This window comes from Neofelis nebulosa, chromosome 8 (assembly GCF_028018385.1).
Source record: "Neofelis nebulosa isolate mNeoNeb1 chromosome 8, mNeoNeb1.pri, whole genome shotgun sequence".
Taxonomy (NCBI): Eukaryota; Metazoa; Chordata; class Mammalia; order Carnivora; family Felidae; genus Neofelis; species Neofelis nebulosa.
This window is the reverse complement of record NC_080789.1, coordinates 25700930-25718735: the sequence shown is the minus strand read 5'-3', so window position 1 is coordinate 25718735 and position 17806 is coordinate 25700930. Positions and strand designations below refer to the sequence as shown.

General features: G+C 36.1%; 2 protein-coding genes across 14 annotated transcripts in view; one reads left to right on the top strand and one right to left on the bottom strand.

Moving 5' to 3' along the window:
• The window catches only part of LOC131519062 (uncharacterized protein C3orf20 homolog), a 189313-nt gene that overhangs the window by 11038 nt on the left and 160469 nt on the right, over positions 1-17806 (bottom strand). The window lies entirely within an intron of this gene.
• VEZT (vezatin, adherens junctions transmembrane protein) overlaps positions 1-17806 on the top strand; it is a 79680-nt gene that overhangs the window by 20906 nt on the left and 40968 nt on the right. For 5 of the 11 annotated variants that reach the window (XM_058741740.1, XM_058741737.1, XM_058741736.1 and 2 more), the window contains exons 2-5: positions 3566-3700; positions 9260-9346; positions 10695-10733; positions 16172-16347. In XM_058741740.1, coding sequence (XP_058597723.1) covers positions 3566-3700; positions 9260-9346; positions 10695-10733; positions 16172-16347 — 437 coding nt within the window. Of the gene's footprint in view, positions 1-3565; positions 3701-8515; positions 8519-9259; positions 9347-10694; positions 10734-16171; positions 16348-17806 lie in introns of those variants that run through there. The other 6 variants (XM_058741739.1, XM_058741738.1, XM_058741744.1 and 3 more) reach the window with 2 other exon arrangements.

The following is a 17806-nucleotide window of genomic DNA, read 5'->3' as shown; positions in this document are numbered from 1 at the left end:
ATACTAAATTTTATTTTGGCTCTAAAGCGATGGAAGCATAAAAATAGAAATAAAACAACAAAATTAAGGATGCAACTCAGAATACTAAAATAAACATTATGAATAAGAGCTTTAGAGTACATACAGTCTGAGTTTATATGTTTAGAAATGGTCTGATTTGTAATAGCAGTCTAAAAAAGTAAGGTGTAAATAAGAAATACAATCAGACCTGCAGTACCTTCATCCGTAGTCTCCAAAGATTGTCTACTCTGAAATTTTGTCTAACTAGTTACACAAAGCCATGAAACAAGGCACAGTGATAGTCTTGGCAGGCCAAAAATTTCCAGAACTGTAAAACAGTGCTTTCTAGGGTGAAAGTGATGAATTCTGTCACTAGAGATGGGGAAGAAACCAGAATTAGTAAAGCATCATTCATAGTTGCATAGCTCATATGAATGGATGTCACACCTTTGATAAAACGTTGTGAAACCAACCAAAAAGTTAATGAAAAGTTTTACATTGCTAGAAAAGGCAGAATAAGGTACTGACAGAATTACTGTATCAAATGACACCTCTGGACGTTATTGGTATTATTCAAGGTACATGATTAATGCTGCTATTTTGCAAAAAGTGAAATAGCAAGTGTTCCAGATTATGGTGTTTCCAACTGAGTACATATGCTTTAAGTTGATGTGCAGAACACATATGGAGAACAAAGTATTCATTGTTTCTCTTCTATTTAATTACTTTTAAAATTTTCCATTTTGTTATTTTGTGAGCTGTGATATGAACTGGAAAAGGAAGGGACTTTGGGGGTCAGTGCTGACACTCATCAGCTAAGTGTGGAGTAAGAAAGGTATAAGAATTTGAATGAAAAGAAATTTAGCCCCCATCCCCACCCTGAAGACTGTTGCCAGAGAACAGTTAGCAATCAGAGTGTGCCTCAAGGTCTTGACTGAGCCTTTAATTAAAACTGGGGTCAGCAAACTATTGCTTTTGGGGCAGATTTGTCCTCTGCTCCTGCCTGATTTTCTGTGGCTGGTGAACTAAGAGTGGACTTCACGTTTTTAAATGGTCAGGGGAAGTATCAAAAGAATGATATTTTGTGACATATGAAAATTATAAGAAGGTCAGTATTTCCATAAATAAAGTTTTATTGGAGCATAACCACACTCATTGTTTTATGTAGTGCTGTGGCTGCTTTTGCACCACAGCAACAGAACTGATTAGTTACGATAGAGACCATATGGTCTGCAAAGTGTGAAATATTTACTGTCTGGCCTTTTACAGGAAAACTTTGATGACCCTGGAATTAGAGTAACTCTGCTTTGATCCATCTTATTTATTGTTCTTCCCCCATGGGAGTTCACTTGAAGAAAGAGTTCTGCCTTAAAAACAAGTTGTGTTGTGTGTGTGTGTGTGTTTTTTTTTAAGTATGTAAACTTTTCGAAAGGTCAGCCCAACCGAACAAGCATTCTTGTTCTTTTGCCACTATGGGGACAGAGCAGGGTGGGGTTCACAACTCATTTTGAAAATATTTGAGTAATTCAAGGCGATATTTGAAGATCAAGGCAATATTTGAAGATACATTACGGGTGATGTTAAGATTAACCGTTTGTGCCACCAAAGGTTTTAAGTCTGGTAGAGACATAAGAACATATCCCTCCTTTTATTATAATTTTTTGTGTATTTTTTTCAAAAGAGTATTAAATGTAGCTTTAAAAGGAGGCATTTTACTTATCTTCTATTCTGTCAAATTGATACCCAGCAAATTGCTACCAGTACAAGCAAATTCCCACTCTGCCTCATTTTCCCAAACTCAAGGATATATTCCCTAGAAATATTGGTCTCACTTAACTGCCTCTTCTGTTTCCGTAGTATCCAATACAATTCTGCAATTATTAATTTGCTTGATATTTCTATACTAAGTTATAAGGAAGTTTCCCTGGTGTCTTTCTCTCTAAACATAGGAGGGACTGTTTGTTATTTTAGATAGTATAGTATAATATTTCAGAGTGTTGGCTTTGGAATCAGACCTATCCTGCTTTCTGTATCTAACAGAGTGAGTCTGTTTCCTTATTTATGAAATGGGTATTAACAATAACAATGATCATAATACTTTTTAAAGTTTGTTGTGAACCTTGAGTGAAATGATGCAAGTAGAATGTTTAGTTAAGCTTTTGCCACATGATACTACATTAGCTGTGTTGCTGTTTACTATTGTTTTCATGGTGGTTGTTATTTTATCTCTACTACCTAACGTAAGGTCTTTTTTAAAGTATTAAATATTTTTGTTGAATGGAATCAGGGTGTTTTTTTTTTTAATTTTTTTTTTAACGTTTATTTATTTTTGAGACAGAGAGACACAGAGCATGAATGGGGGAGGGGCAGAGAGAGAGGGAGACACAGAATCGGAAGCAGGCTCCAGGCTCTGAGCCATCAGCCCAGAGCCCGACGCGGGGCTCGAACTCACGGACCGTGAGATCGTGACCTGAGCTGAAGTCGGATACCCCACCGACTGAGCCACCCAGGCGCCCCTAGGGTTTATTTTTAAACATGTCACCAACTTTGTGCTTTAGAGAAGACAAAGCTAAAATTAAAGCTTGCTATTTATCCAGAAAGAATTGTGCCATGTATTTTCATCCAAGAGTGATGCTGATGCATCTGATGATTGGAGTAATTTTGTTTGTTTGTTTTTTTGTTTTGTCTGTTCCAAAACCTGTGCTCTTTCCACCTGGCTTATATATAGTTGAAGTGTAATTTGAGTGATTACTATGGACCAGGTACTGTTCTAAGTGCCTTGTATGTATTTAGTCCTTGAAAGGACCCTATGAACAAGGTGTAATTATTATTCCTATTTTAAGATGAGACAGCTGAAGCAAAGAATTTAAACTGTCATAGGATATTCAACCAATAAGAGGCACAGTTGGGATTTGAACCTGTAGTCTGGCTCCAGAGTTTGTGTTCTTAACCACCATGTTCTAATGCTTTTATTAGCCACAGAATCTCTTGTTTGCCTTATGGTTGTATGTGAGATATAGCTTATTTTAGGTAATTTTCTTGGAGTTTTAAGATTGTTTACAGTGGCAGACATATGGTAGGTCATACATACTTTTGCTTGAATGAATTAGTGAATATGATAGTATAAAATTATAATTAATGTAGTATAATCATTGCTTAATTCTTAGCTTCAAGTAATAACTACTTTTCATTGTAGGCCCTCTTAGGAGCTATCTGTAGTCAGGCTTGGCTATTTTGAAGTAATCTACTCTAATACTACAAATATTTGGGCAAAGAAATTGCTTTACAAATCTATTTATATTCCTAAATCCATTTTTTCTTGCTGGTACCCACTCAGAAAAATCTGTGTTTAGAGTTTTTCCTTTTTTGGGTCCCTCTGTTGAATTATTTATTTATTTTTTTTAATGTTAAATGGCATTGTGACAGATAATTCACTTTTTAATAGATGAAGCCTTAAAGAATTGGGGCATACTGGTCATGATAGTGAGTTTCCTATTGAATTTGACCTCTAAGCTTTTTAAATAGCAGTGATCTTGAAATTTGCTTTATTTCATATCTTTTTCAGAATTCTCCACTTTACCAGTACTTACAGGATCTGGGACATACAGACTTTGAAATATGCTCTTCTCTGTCACCAAAACCAGAAAAAAGCACAGTGACAGAGGGACAACAAAAGCCTCCTGCAAGAGCCCTGCCAAAAGTAAGAAATCACGCTCATTCTCTCTGATTAATCTCTTGTTCTTCACCTCACTAATTATTCAAAGTGCCTTTACCTTTACCCTTGCAAAAACAAACAAACAAAAAAAAACACATAAGTACCTCCATGTCTTCCTCAACACTGGTTTAAGATATTATGTTTTATTTCATCAGTAGTACAAAACTGTTTAGATAAACATAAATCCTTGCTGTTTTGGACTATCTCAGTAACTTCTATAATAAATGGAAATTAATATGGTTGAAGATTAAAATATATTGTTTATTCAAATGTTGAAGTTGTTTAGAGGGAACCAGAAAAATATACTAAAGCCTTAATAAGAATTCAACCAGTAGGACTCATATTAATTGAAATTTTTTTCTTTTCATATTTTTTAAAAGAGAGCACAATTAACATCACTCCTAATCAAGGAAATACAAATCAAAACCACACTGGGATACCACCTCACGCCAGTCAGAGTGGCTAAAATGAACAAATCAGGAGACTATAGATGCTGGCGAGGATGTGGAGCAACGGGAACCCTCTTGCACTGTTGGTGGGAATGCAAATTGGTGCAGCCGCTCTGGAAAGCAGTGTGGAGGTTCCTCAAAAGATTAAAAGTAGATCTACCCTATGACCCAGCAATAGCACTGCTAGGAATTTACCCAAGGGATACACGAGTGCTTGATGCATAGGGGCACTTGTACCCCAATGTTTACAGCAGCACTTTCAACAATAGCCAAATTATGGGAAGAGCCTAAATGACCATCAACTGACAAATGGATTAAGAAGATGTGGTTTATATATACAATGGAATACTAGTTGGCAATGAGAAAGAATGAAATCTGGCCATTTGTAGCAACATGGATGGAACTGGAAAGTGTTATGTTAAGTGAAATAAGTCAGGCAGAGAAAGACAGATACCATATGTTTTCACTCATTTGTGGATCCTGAGAAACTCAACAGAAGACCAGGGGAAGGGGTAGGGGGAAAAAAAGCTACAGAGAGGGAGGCAAACCATAAGAGACTCTTAAATACTGAGAACAAACTGAGGGTTGATGGGGGGTGGGAGGGAGGGGAGGGTAGGTGATGGCTATTGAGGAGGGCACCTGTTGGGATGAGCACTGGGTGTTGTATGGAGACCAATTTGACAATAAATTACATATAAAAAAAAGGAAGAAAAATTAAAATAAAAGAGCACAAGTTATAAGAAAGCAAATTGATAACATATTTCACAAACAGTTTCAAGGGTATATGATGGAGTGGGTATATTTACCTCAATTTCTGATGCCCTTTATATCTGTGCAGTATCTTTTTTTTTAATGTTTATTTATTAATTTATTTTGCGAAAGAGAGTGTGGGCGGGGAAGGGGCAGAAAAAGAAGGAGGAGAGAATCCCAAGCAGGCTCTGCATTGTATGCACAGAGCACTACATGGGGCTCGATCTCATGAACCATGAGATCATGACCTGAGCCAAAATCAAGAGTCAGATGCTTAACCAACTGAGCCACCCAGGTGCCCCTGCACAGTATCTTTTTATACAATAAATATCTCAGTTGACTACAACATTGCGAGGCTAAGATACTAAAAAGAATCTCTATTACCATCAATTATGTTCTGTAAAATGCATTTAATAGATTCATTTATGTTCTATTAGCCATATTTATTAAAATAAGAAGATATTCCAGTACATTTCAGTTTTAACAAAAGGAATTCTAATTTAATAGGAAAAAAAACCCAGATTACCTCATTTCCTAAACATTCTAGTTTAATCATTGTTTTATTACAAGACATCATTATTTTGGGGAGGAGGCTTTTAAAGTTTTCAATTAGTTACTTCTCTGTGGTGATAGAGAGAGAAGTATCTTTTCTCCTGTTCTTAGAAAAATCCCTACAGGGGCGCCTGGGTGGCGCAGTCGGTTAAGCGTCCGACTTCAGCCAGGTCACGATCTCGCGGTCTGTGAGTTCGAGCCCCGCGTCAGGCTCTGGGCTGATGGCTCGGAGCCTGGAGCCTGTTTCCGATTCTGTGTCTCCCTCTCTCTCTGCCCCTCCCCCGTTCATGCTATGTCTCTCTCTGTCCCAAAAATAAATAAAAAACGTTGAAAAAAAAAAAAATTAAAAAAAAAAAAAAAGAAAAATCCCTACAATGTGAGATAACCAAGCTGGTCCCATTTGCCAGAGCAGAATAAATACTGGAGAAATGTTTTTTGACTGACACTTACAGGGTGGGAGTTAGGGAGTTAGAGCTCACACAGATCAGAACCAGTTTGCTATTCCTCTGCACTTAAACCCTTTCTTCTCCCTGACCCTTTTAAATGTGGATGTTCCTGGGAAGAATTTTGAAAGCAAAACCTAAGGATACAGCTAACAGGTTATTTATAGATTAAGACTTGGATTTGAGATTACTTGGCCACAAAAGACAAAAAATGGGCCAAGGGATAGTCTTAGCCAGGATATGGGCATTGGCGTTTTTTTTGTTGTTAGGCAAAAACTTGGGTTTTATAGGTTTTAATCCTTTTCATTTATGATAGGTATTTTTACATATAGAAATGTTATTATTAACTTATAAATAAATAAAATGAGAGTTGAAAATTTCATCCCTCAGAAATTAAGGACCAGTAAAAAGCATAGCCAGAGAATGCGTTTCGAAATTACCACATGGTGGCTCAGTCGGTTAAGTGTCCGACTTTGGCTCAGGTCACAGCTTGTAGGTTCGAGCGCCTCATCGGGCTCTGTGCTGACAGCTCAGAGCCTGGAGCTGGCTTTGGATACAGGAGCCTGTTTTGGATTCTTTGTCTTCCTCTCTCTCTCTGTCCCTCCCCTGCTTGTGCTCTGTCTCTCTCCCTCTCTCTCTCTCAAAAATAAACATTTTTAAAAAATCACCACATGTCCAGAAAGTTCCTTTAGCCTTCATATTACACATTTCAATTGTATGAGCTAAATTTTTCTAAAATGGAGTTTTTCTAAATCTGGGGCAGCTGAATTTTAGAAAGATTTGTTGTATTACTTAGTTCCTTCTCAGGGGATATATTTTTAGAATTGCCCCCAAAGTTCTGTTCAAGCAGTGAAGTACCGATTATTTTCTTTTGAAAGCAGATTTTTTATTATTATATGAGATGGTGATGAAGCTATATTTAGGATTAATCACCCTTTTTTCACTTTTATTTTTTAATGTTATTGTTAAGTACTTACTGAGTAGCTATATTGGGATTCTCACTGTGAATATTTATTCTCTGTATATTTTTCTAGTTTCTTTTCCTGTGATTATTCTTAAACGTTCCTCCCAGAAACTTTGAGCGTCAGGCCTCTTTGCTTGACCTGTTTCTCTGAGTGATCTCATGTACTTTCTTGCCCTCACTGGCCACTTATATGCATTCTGTCTTCTCTCAGTTCTGGATGCTTGTCAAACATTTTCACCTGCCCTATACCCCAGGAAACTCAGATTCAGAATATGTAAAACAGAACTTTTTTCAACTCAGCACTCCCAAAACAAACAATATTCTTTCCATATTCCCAAATTACCACTCTCTGTTATCTTAAGTTTCCTATCACTCCCACATTAATTTGGTCACTAAATGGTAAGTCAACTTCTTATGTCTCTAAAATCCAACCCTTGTTCATTACCATTTTTTGTTACCCTGCTTTAGGCCTTTATCATTGTTTAGCTGGACTATTAAATATCCTTCTAATGATACTTCTTGGCTACAATTATTTCCTGCTAGTACCATCTCTGTGCTGTAGCCAGTTATTTTTCTAAAATGCTGATATTTATTGTTTCATATCCTTGCATAAAAATCTTATGCAAGGTGCTCCTCATAGCCTACAGTATAAAGTCTAAACTATTATGGCATATAAGACCAAAGTTCTTTAAAAACCCTCTCAGTGTTCGTTACTATTCCCTTCTTCCCTTGGGTCATAGCCCAGACTATGCCACCATGACCATTGCAGGTGGTTACATGGCTGTCCCCTTTACTCATTCTGTTCCCTTGCCCAGAATGTTCTCCCTCCTTTGTTAAAATTTCTGCTCATCTGTTAGGGTATAGCTACAGTGTTAACACCTATTGACATCTTTTCCCACACTTTCCGAGACTTTACATTGATTTGTAATTATTTACTTTCTCTTCTAAGTTTTTGAAAATAGCAGTTATATGTATTTATCTTTGTTCCTATGACCCTTTTTTAGTACTCAGGATATAGTAATCACTCAATGAATGTAAACTGCATTTACTCAGATAATAGGCTATTAACATTAAGGTAAATTGAATTTTTGGTTGGTTCAATAATAAAAATTATTTCAGTATGAGACACTTTTTCTAAAGTTGATTAAAATATCTTTATGCCTTAGCATTGTGGCATGAAAATGTTCTTAGTATTTGAGAACTTGGAACACCCTGTGGTTTTCATTAAAATATATACTGTCATCTTGACATAGATAGTATATAGGGTACCGAAGACAAATGAGCTGCATCAGGATAACTTCCGAGTGCTCTTTTAAAAATCTGCTGTTCACGCTCTCAACAATAGCCAAATTATGGAAAGAGCCTAAATGTCCATCAACTGATGAATGGATAAAGAAATTGTGGTTTATATACACAATGGAATACTACTTGGCAATGAGAAAGAATGAAATATGGCCTTTTGTAGCAACGTGGATGGAACTGGAGAGTGTGATGCTAAGTGAAATAAGCCATACAGAGAAAGACAGATACCATATGGTTTCACTCTTATGTGGATCCTGAGAAACTTAACAGAAACCCATGGGGGAGGGGAAGGAAAAAAAAAAAAAAGAGGTTAGAGTGGGAGAGAGCCAAAGCATAAGAGACTGTTAAAAACTGAGAACAAACTGAGGGTTGATGGGGGGTGGGAGGGAGGGGAGGGTGGGTGATGGGTATTGAGGAGGGCACCTTTTGGGATGAGCACTGGGTGTTGTATGGAAACCAATTTGACAGTAAATTTCATATATTAAAAAAATAAATAAATAAATAAATAAATAAATAATAATAAAAAATAAAAATAAAAATCTGCTGTTCAGGGCACCTAGACGGCCCAGTTGGTTAAGCATCTGACTTTGGCTCAGGTCACGATCTTGCAGTTTGTGGGTTCAAGCCCCATGTCTGGCTCTGTGCTGACAGCTCAGAGCCTGGAGCCTGCTTCAGATTCCGTGTCTCCCTTGTTGTCTGCCTTCCCTCTCCCCCTTTGCTCACGCTCTCTCTCTCTCTCAAAATTAAATAAACATTAAAATTTTTCAAATAAATGAATAAATAAGAATTTTTTTTTTTTAAATCTGCTTTTCAGGTCTCATCCAAACCTAATGAATATGAACCTTTGGTTTGGGGACCCAAGAATATGTTTCTAACTAAAATCTGTAGGTGATTCTGATATGCAAGTAAGTCTGGGAACTATTAAGGAGCCTGAGACATACTGACAAAGGATATAACCAAGATGATTTTTTTCCTTCCTTTTTCTAATAAAAATTTTAGTTAATTAGAAGTAAGTTATTTGCAGTTTTTCCGCTGTGTGGGTGTGGTTTAATGTATCCTGTACAATCTCATTAATCTCCTTCAGCGAAGCATCCTGTTAAAAGTGGCTGAAACCATCAAAAGTTGGATTTTTTCTCAGTACAATAAGAAAGATGACTTACTTCACAAGTTGGTAAGTGTTTGCTCTATTTCTTTTAGTCAGTTTTCAGGACTCCAGTTTATTAATGACAATACAATGAATCAGAATTTGTTTTGCTACTCATTTGGGCAGTGATTGATTCTAAATTCTGAAAAGTTCTCTGAAAGGAGACTGCCTGCTTCATAAAGTGTTTAAATAAAGTTTGTTTGTGTCACCTAAAAAAAAAAAAAAAAAAAGAAATTCTTCAATAACTGTGGATCTTGAATTTGGACTTAATTTAGTATTATTTCATAGCTCTTCTAAGAGGTTGTTAGCCATTTAGAATAGAATATTCTAGTTGTTATTGAAACCTTATTTGTTAGATTACTAATTTCCTGCTGCCATCTTCCTCCATTGACAAACATTCCTCTCATTAAGGAAGAGAGTGTATCAATTAGTGGGACCTTCTTTTTTTTCATTAGGAGCTTGACTGTATCCTTTTTTTCTTTTCTTTTTTTTTTTTTTTTTTTCTTATTGACTGTCTTTATCTTTATCCCATAGTCTATGATTAGAGTTTGGGCAAAATCAAAGTGGTTCCCCCCTGATTTATTTATCATTAATCTATCATTCCCTGACAACTTAATATGTAAACTTTAGTCTCCCAAGACCAATAATCACAGAATTTCCTAGAGACTCGGAATTGTGACCATTGAGAGTCTCTGATTCCTGTGAGGCTTGCTTTTTTTTTTTTCCTGCTCTCTGCTGTAGTATATCTGGTATTTGACCTGTGACACCCCCCCACCCCCCCGCCGCCCAAGAGGGAATGCTTCAACTTTGTACATCTTAAGCAAGGCAAAATCCAGGTAGTATAGCTAAAAAATTGAAGTAACGAAGTTCTCATGGCTCTCCTAAGGAGCGATCAAGTAGGGGTAGGCAGATTTCAGGATCTTCTGCTGGCCTGTGACCTTAAGATGATAATTATCATTCTTGTAAATTACCATTTGTAAGGAGATGTTTACAAAGTGCTTTCACATTTTGATTTGCTACTTCAAATACTGTAAAGTTTAGTGCATTTTGCCACTTGGAAGTGGTAAGATTTCCAAATGTCTGAGATTCAGATAGTTCGGTTTGGTTTAAGAATACTTAGTGAGTTGTTCAAGAATGTTCAGCTAGAAATTGATCGAGTTAGAATTTGAATTCAGGTCTCCTGTTTCCAAGCCCAGGTTCTTCATTATAACATAGTACCTCACTGGCTTGAGTGTTATTATGCCTTGACTGACTAAAATTACTTTTTTAGCAATCCAAATGGGCAAGTTCTCTGTTCAGGGTTTCATCTTTGTAGGTATGTTGAGAAGGTCAATGAAGTGTCTTGTCACCTACATAGAATATCATCTCTATCCAGGTGGAGCCATCCTCATGCTTCAGTGATACTAGGATTGTGGTAAGGTATACGGATCCATGTACATTTTCCTGTGGTTTAATCATGGTGTGCATAGTCCTGATCTTTTCATTCTTGGTTCTTTGTCACTGGCCACATGTTTCACTGTAAAGTGCCAACTTCTGTATGCATCCCTTTTGTGCCTACATTACAGAGAACTGTAGGAAGTACTTACCAAAGAACTCATTTAATAGTAATGGAACGAGGAATTACCCCGTTGGCTTCTGGCATGAGATGCTTGACTCTTCCCTTTGTCAGACATACTTAAAATTTTATTAGCTATACAGATATTGAACCAGTCCCTTTTTCCTTTTATTAAAATACTGACAGTTGCTCCATGATATCTGAACCTTTTCCTTTTTATTAAAGTACTTCTTAAAGATTTTTAAAAAGTTCATTTATAACAACTATAACGGTAATGGTATTAGTACTTTTGAAGCACTTTTTAGCCTGTAAAGTGCTTTCACACATGTTACCTCATTTGATCCTCATCAGCTCTATGAAACAGAACAATGTATTAAAAAGTATAGAAGATCGTTGAAATATATTGACACATACATAATTCCCTTCTCCATGCCTAGGGGTAAAAACAGAAATCTGTCTAGTCTTTTTTAGCTGTGCTTCTCATACCCTTTCATTCCATACAGGCAGAAATCTTCCTGAGTTACCGTCTCATACATTTTCCTGTTTAGATCCTTAAAATATCACCATTACCCATTGAATCAAGTCCAGTTCATCATGTTAGCATCAAAGAGTCTGCAAAATTTGGCCCCAAACTACCTTTCCAGTCTTACCCACCAATTTGTTCATCACCCAACCCAGTCTTCCTTTTCTTTTATTCCATACCTGTTCTGCATGTCTGTGTTTGTGCTATTATACTATGGTAGAACCCTTTCCGTTTTTCCTCTATTACTGTAGTCTGTTCAGTAAGCAGTCCCAGCTCTTCCTTAAAGCCTTTCCCACAAACTTCAGTCTATTGGATCTCTTATTTTCTTCAACACTATAGTAACAATTATCCACTATGTTTCAAGTTTATATATTGTATTATGGTGCGTTTCTTTATTATGTTTTAATTATTTCGTGTGTACTAACAACATTAACAGCTAAGACTTACATAGTACTTAATTTGCACCAGTACTTACTATGCATCAGACACTATATATTGTACAAATATTGACTTATTTAATTTTCATAGTAGGTACTATTGAAGTAGGTACTATTCTTAACCTCATTTTGCAGATGAGGAAACTGGAGCAGAGAAGTTAATAACTTAAGATGTGGAACCAGGATATAAACCTAGGTACTAACTAGGTCTCAGCACTCAAACTTGTTAAGGGTGAGCCAAAGTTCACCTAGTGCACTTCCCCACAGCACAGAGCATCCGACCATAAAGATGTTAATCTAATATCTAGTCAATCAGTATTAGTAGCTTTTAAATTTCTTCGCTTGTTTGACACTTGGACCTCGGTCCAAATAGGGCTGTTGTGAGATGTTTCTTAATATAGCAGGTGTCTATTTTCCCACTAGTTTGATTGGCATATTGCAGCAGTTTCCCTATTTTCTGCAGTTCTCATTTTTTTTTTTAATGTTTATTTATTTTTGAGAGAGAGACAGAGCACGAGCAGGGGAGGGGCAGAGAGAGAGGGAGACACAGAATCTGAAGAGGCTTCAGGCTCTGAGCTGTCAGCACAGAGCCTGATGTGGGGCTCGAACTCATGAGTCATGAGATCATGGCCTGAGCCAAAGTTGGACACTTAACTGAGCCACCCAGGTGCCCCTGCAGTTCTCATTTCTATAATTAAAGAGTAATATACAATTTTATAATTTATCCTTAAGAAAAAACTTAATTCCTCAGTGTAATCTGATTTAATTTTATAGCTATTGTGATCAGAATATAGTTCAAGTTCTTCCTTTGCAGAGACAGTCTAGTCACTAGATAATACTGCTTTAATTATTTAGAGTGTCTTGGTCCCTTTCAAGTTCATTTGTATTTATAGGTAATTGTAGGTTGTTTGTCACATTCTTGAATCACATATTCCTAAAGCTACTAGTACTGCCTCAAAGCACAATGGTTTTGGGGAAACATTATCTCAGTTTTTCAAACAGTTCTGATGCTAAGGATGGTGTTAAAGAAAGCGTACCTGATTAAGCAGCATATCTATACAAGGGGCTATGAAGAGGGAAAGCTCCCATTCTGTGTTAATAGCTTTCCCTCTCTTTGTGAGCCGTAGCCTTCCTTTAGTTAGGCTTCTTTAAACTTACCCAAATGTAGGTACGTTGAGGTCTCATAAAAGGTAGGATTTAAAGCTTTTATAGCAAAAACTTGATTTTTAATGCTTAATGTTTTACTATCTCTGTGTGTGTGTGGAATCCAAATCAGATAATAAGGCCAGTATGTGAGGATTTATTTCAAAGATTACTTGAAAAGCTGTCATGCTCCTCCTTTTGCCCTCCTTGCTTCCACCCCTTCCCTAACAGTAGTATAAAGTGAATTGTGCTCTTCTCTTTGTGAAAGTGGGGTGGAATGTCAATTAATTGGTTCCTAAGCTTAGAATCATGATTCTAAGAAGAGTGAAGAGACACATGGAAAGATGTGCAGCATCCCTAATCATCAGGGAAATGCAAGTCAAAGCCATAATGAGATGTCACCTTACACCTGTCAGAATGGCTGATATCAAAAAGACAAGAAATAACAAATGTTGACAAGGATGTAGAGAAAAAAGAACTTTCAGTACTGTTGGTGGGAATATAAATTGGTGTAGCCACTGTGAAAAACAATATGAAAGTTCCTCAAAAAATTAAAAACAGAAATACCACACAATCCAGTAGTTTCACTAATGGTTATTTACGTAAAGAAAACAAAAACACTAATTTAAAAAGATAAATGCACCTCTGTGTTTATTGCTGCATTATTTACAATAGCCAAGATACGGAAGCAACCTAAGTATCCATCAATAGATGAATGGATAAAGAAGAAATTATATATATCTATATATCTATATGTATATATAGATATATAGATATATAGATAATGAATATTACTCAGCCATAAAAAGAAGAATGAGATCTTGCCATGTACAACAACATGGATGGACCTACAGGGTATTATGCTAAATGAAATGAGTCAGAGAAAGATAAGTACCATATGATTTCACTTATATGTGGAATCTGAAAACCAAAAGAAACAAAACAAAAACAGACCCATAAATACAGAGAACAAACATGGTTGCCAGAGGGGTGGGGGTTGGAGGGATGGGCAGAATGAGTAAAGGGGAGTGGGAGGTTCAGGCTTCCAGTATGGAATGAGTAAGTCACAGGGATGAAAGACACAGCATAGGGAATTCAGTCAGTGCTAACTGTAACAACACTGTATGGTGACAGATGGTAGCTGCACTTGTGGTGAGCATGGCATAATGTATAGAGTTGTCAAATCACTGTGTTGTACACCTGAAACCTAATGTAGCATTGTATGGTAACTAGAACTCAAAAAAAAAAAAAAAAAAAAAAAAAACCAGAGAGAAAGAAAGGAAGAAAAAAGAAAAGGAGAGGAAAGAGAAAAAGAAGAGAGAAGAAACAGTGGTTCAAATATGAAACAAAAGTGATACACAGGCACATGCAAGGTGTGTCAGTAGATGGTGAAAAAAAAAAATAATGCCCGGCTAAAGGAAGACCAGCGTTCCAAGATGTTCTTGTTTTATATAACTGAAAATCAATAAAGGGGTGCCTGGCCGGCCTAGTCAGTAGAGCATGTGACTCTTGATCTTGGGGTCATGAGTTCAAGCCCCACATTGGACATAGAGCTTATCTAAAGAAAGAAAATTAATAAATATATCCATATGGGACTAATATTAAAAATATTCTTCTCCTTCTCTAAAAGGAGTGTATGTGGTGACACATAACCCACAATCGAGGACATGCTCTCATAGTTGGATATATGGATCACTGCATTCCTGTTAAGTTCCCATTATGAGGAGCTAGGGCAGGGTAGGCTCTTGTGTGGGAATGATTAACTGGCTAAGAAGAGCAAACCCATTGCCTTCAAACCCTGGACCTAATTGGTTTTACTTTAACTGCTAAAGGCCTTATCTGGTAAAAGTTCTATTTTTTCTTAAAATAGGATCATTCTGTTCTTACATGTAATGCATAATAAAACTTCTAATTTTCTCATACAGCAGGCTATATGTAGGAAAGTATAATTGACTACCAAAGACTTAGGATTTGAAATCAGAATTCTAGAAGTTACTTAATCTCTTTGGGCATCAGTTTTCTCCTCTATAGAATGGAGAGGAGGATGAAATGTACATCACAGGGTTACTGTGAAAGTTAACCTATGTACTCTTAACATTGCTACTTCATCTCTCACCCTTTTTGTTTTAGTTTGTTTGTTTGTTTGTTTGTTTGTTTGTTTGAAGTTTATTTATTTAAGTACTCTCTACACTCAACCTGGGGCTTGAACTCACAACCCCAAGATCAAGTCATATGCTCCTCTGACCGGGCCAGCTAGGCACCCCCTCATCTCTCACCTTCTTACCATGCATTGTATGGAAAGCTAAAAGCAGTAACTTGCAGTTCTAGAGAGGCTTTTGCTCTTCCCAGCTGTCTTCCAGCTCTTTCATCTGGTCAGTTCTTGTTCATGCTTTAAGACTCAGCTCAGGCAGGCATCACCTGTTTTCCTTTCTCGGACTTCATTACAACTTTTGGTTCTTCTGTGCCATTTTCATAATCCCAGGTATACCTTATTGCACTTCTTTGCAATTGTAACTGTTTCCTTTTCATTCCTCTTCATTAAACTGTGAACTCTTTAAGAGTAGAGACCTTGTATGTTTTGTTCATTTTTTGTGCCTTTGGTCTCAAGCATGGTGCCTGGTATATATAATATTTCTTGATAGATGGATAGAAAGAAAAGAAGAAGGAATAAATGAGCTGGTATATGTGAAAGCATTTTGTAAACTATAAAGTGCTATGCACATATTAGCGCGGTTTTGCATTACATTCCTTAATGTTGTGTTTGTCCATTTTTAGAAGGCCTTGATCCTGCTGATGTAATTCTTACATTTTGGCTATATTGTTACAGTATCCAGGGACAACATCTTATGTTACAGGATTATACTTTCCATGCTCTGTTCCAGCAATTTAATTAATTAGGCTTAACTAGACAGGCTTATTAATATGTAGTTACTACACATTTCTTTATTAAAAATTTATATTTCACATCTGGTGGCTCAATGATGTCCATTGCAATTTTTATTGTTTCACATTTACAGTGAAACTGAAACCCCATATACATAATACTAAAGATAGATTGGACTGTTGTATCTTCTTGGAGGCTATACTGAAAATATATATAGTACCCCTAAATTTTGTTAGTACATTAGGAGCTTAGCATTTCATACAAAATTATGTGTGTATTAATGCCTCTCTTCGGGTTTTTTAATGGCAAGGATACTGGATTCCGACTCGACTCACTACATACCATCCTGCAACAGGAAGTCCTGTTACAAGAGGATGTGGAGCTGATTGAGCTACTTGATCCCAGTATCCTGTCTGCAGGGCAACCTCAACAACAGGAAAATGGACACCTTCCAACGCTTTGCTCCCTGGCAACCCCTAATATTTGGTACTGTCCAGAAAACATCTATCCTTTGCTTTCATATACAGTATTAGCAGAGGAAATCCACTATGCTCTCTATTGTAAATTATAAACATTCCATACATTTTAACATTGTAATTAATGATAACCCAGAGGTTTAAAAAAAGAGTACCTTTCTAAAATAAATACTTTTTAAGGTGAAGCTGGAAAAACATCCAATTATTACATATTTTTAATTGAATCTAATTAGTTCTGTGTTTAATAACCCAACAAGCAGGCATAACATGTGCCCCAAGAATCTCTCTTACCCATACACCTATACACATGTGTGCATGCAGTCCTAGCCACTAGCTCTTTTATGTTTCTTTAAAATTAATAGATTATATCATAAACACATTGTAGAGACATCAAAAATAGAATGGGACGTGGAGGTAAACAGTCAATTCTTGCTTTGTTGACTGAGAAGCCATAGGAAATATAGACTGACAATTCAGTCCTAAAACTTTTCTTGAAGTATTTGGGTCTAATACAGAAGTCCCAGGCCATGAATACCAAAAAGGGACTTTATATACATATATATATATATATATATATATATATATATATATATATATATATACATATATGTGTATATACATGATATGCATATACATGTGTATATGTATATATATACATACATACATATACATATACACACACACACGCAGAACTGAACTATTAAAGTATGAGTTTATTAAGTGAACAAAATCATTGCTTGAACTATTCAAGTTATATAGGTGATTACATAACATTGGCCTGAGTGTTCTGGATGTATCTTTCTTATAATATTGACAAATGCTTCATATTGTAAGGGATAACAAAGCATGTCTTCCAAATTTGTAGGCACTCGGCATCATGATGGAGTAAAGCATCATCTTATCCTTTACAAATCTAAGAATGCAAGGAGCTGCTAGAAGGAACCAAGGGTTTTAAGAATTTTATAGCTTTAACTTCTAAGTTTGCTTTAGCCACAGGTGTGATTAAGCAACGCTGAGGCCTGTAAATACTTTTAGACTTCACTATTCATGCATGAAAGTATAGGATAAGATTTTGCTTTATGATGTTACCAATATCACCTGAAAGTAAAGGATTCCAAGGGAAATTAGAACAGGTAAATATTTATTAGGAAGCATTCTTACATGTGACTTTCTTTATAATTTGATTATAACTGTCTTTAAGTATTATTGATGTTTTTTTAGATATCCTAAGAGACATCTCCGTATATTCACCTCTTTCTTATTACATTTTTATCAAAGCTTTCATTGCTTAAAAGACGTATTTTAGTCTATATATTTGTAATTTGCCTAGATTTAAAAAGTTTCATATATACTTTTACTTTAGTTAAAGCAGTGAAAAAGTACAAAGTATGTGCATATTATCAGCTGCAGTATGTGTATTCCAGATTTATGATGATGCTTATTAGATAACTTGAAACAATTACTCAAGT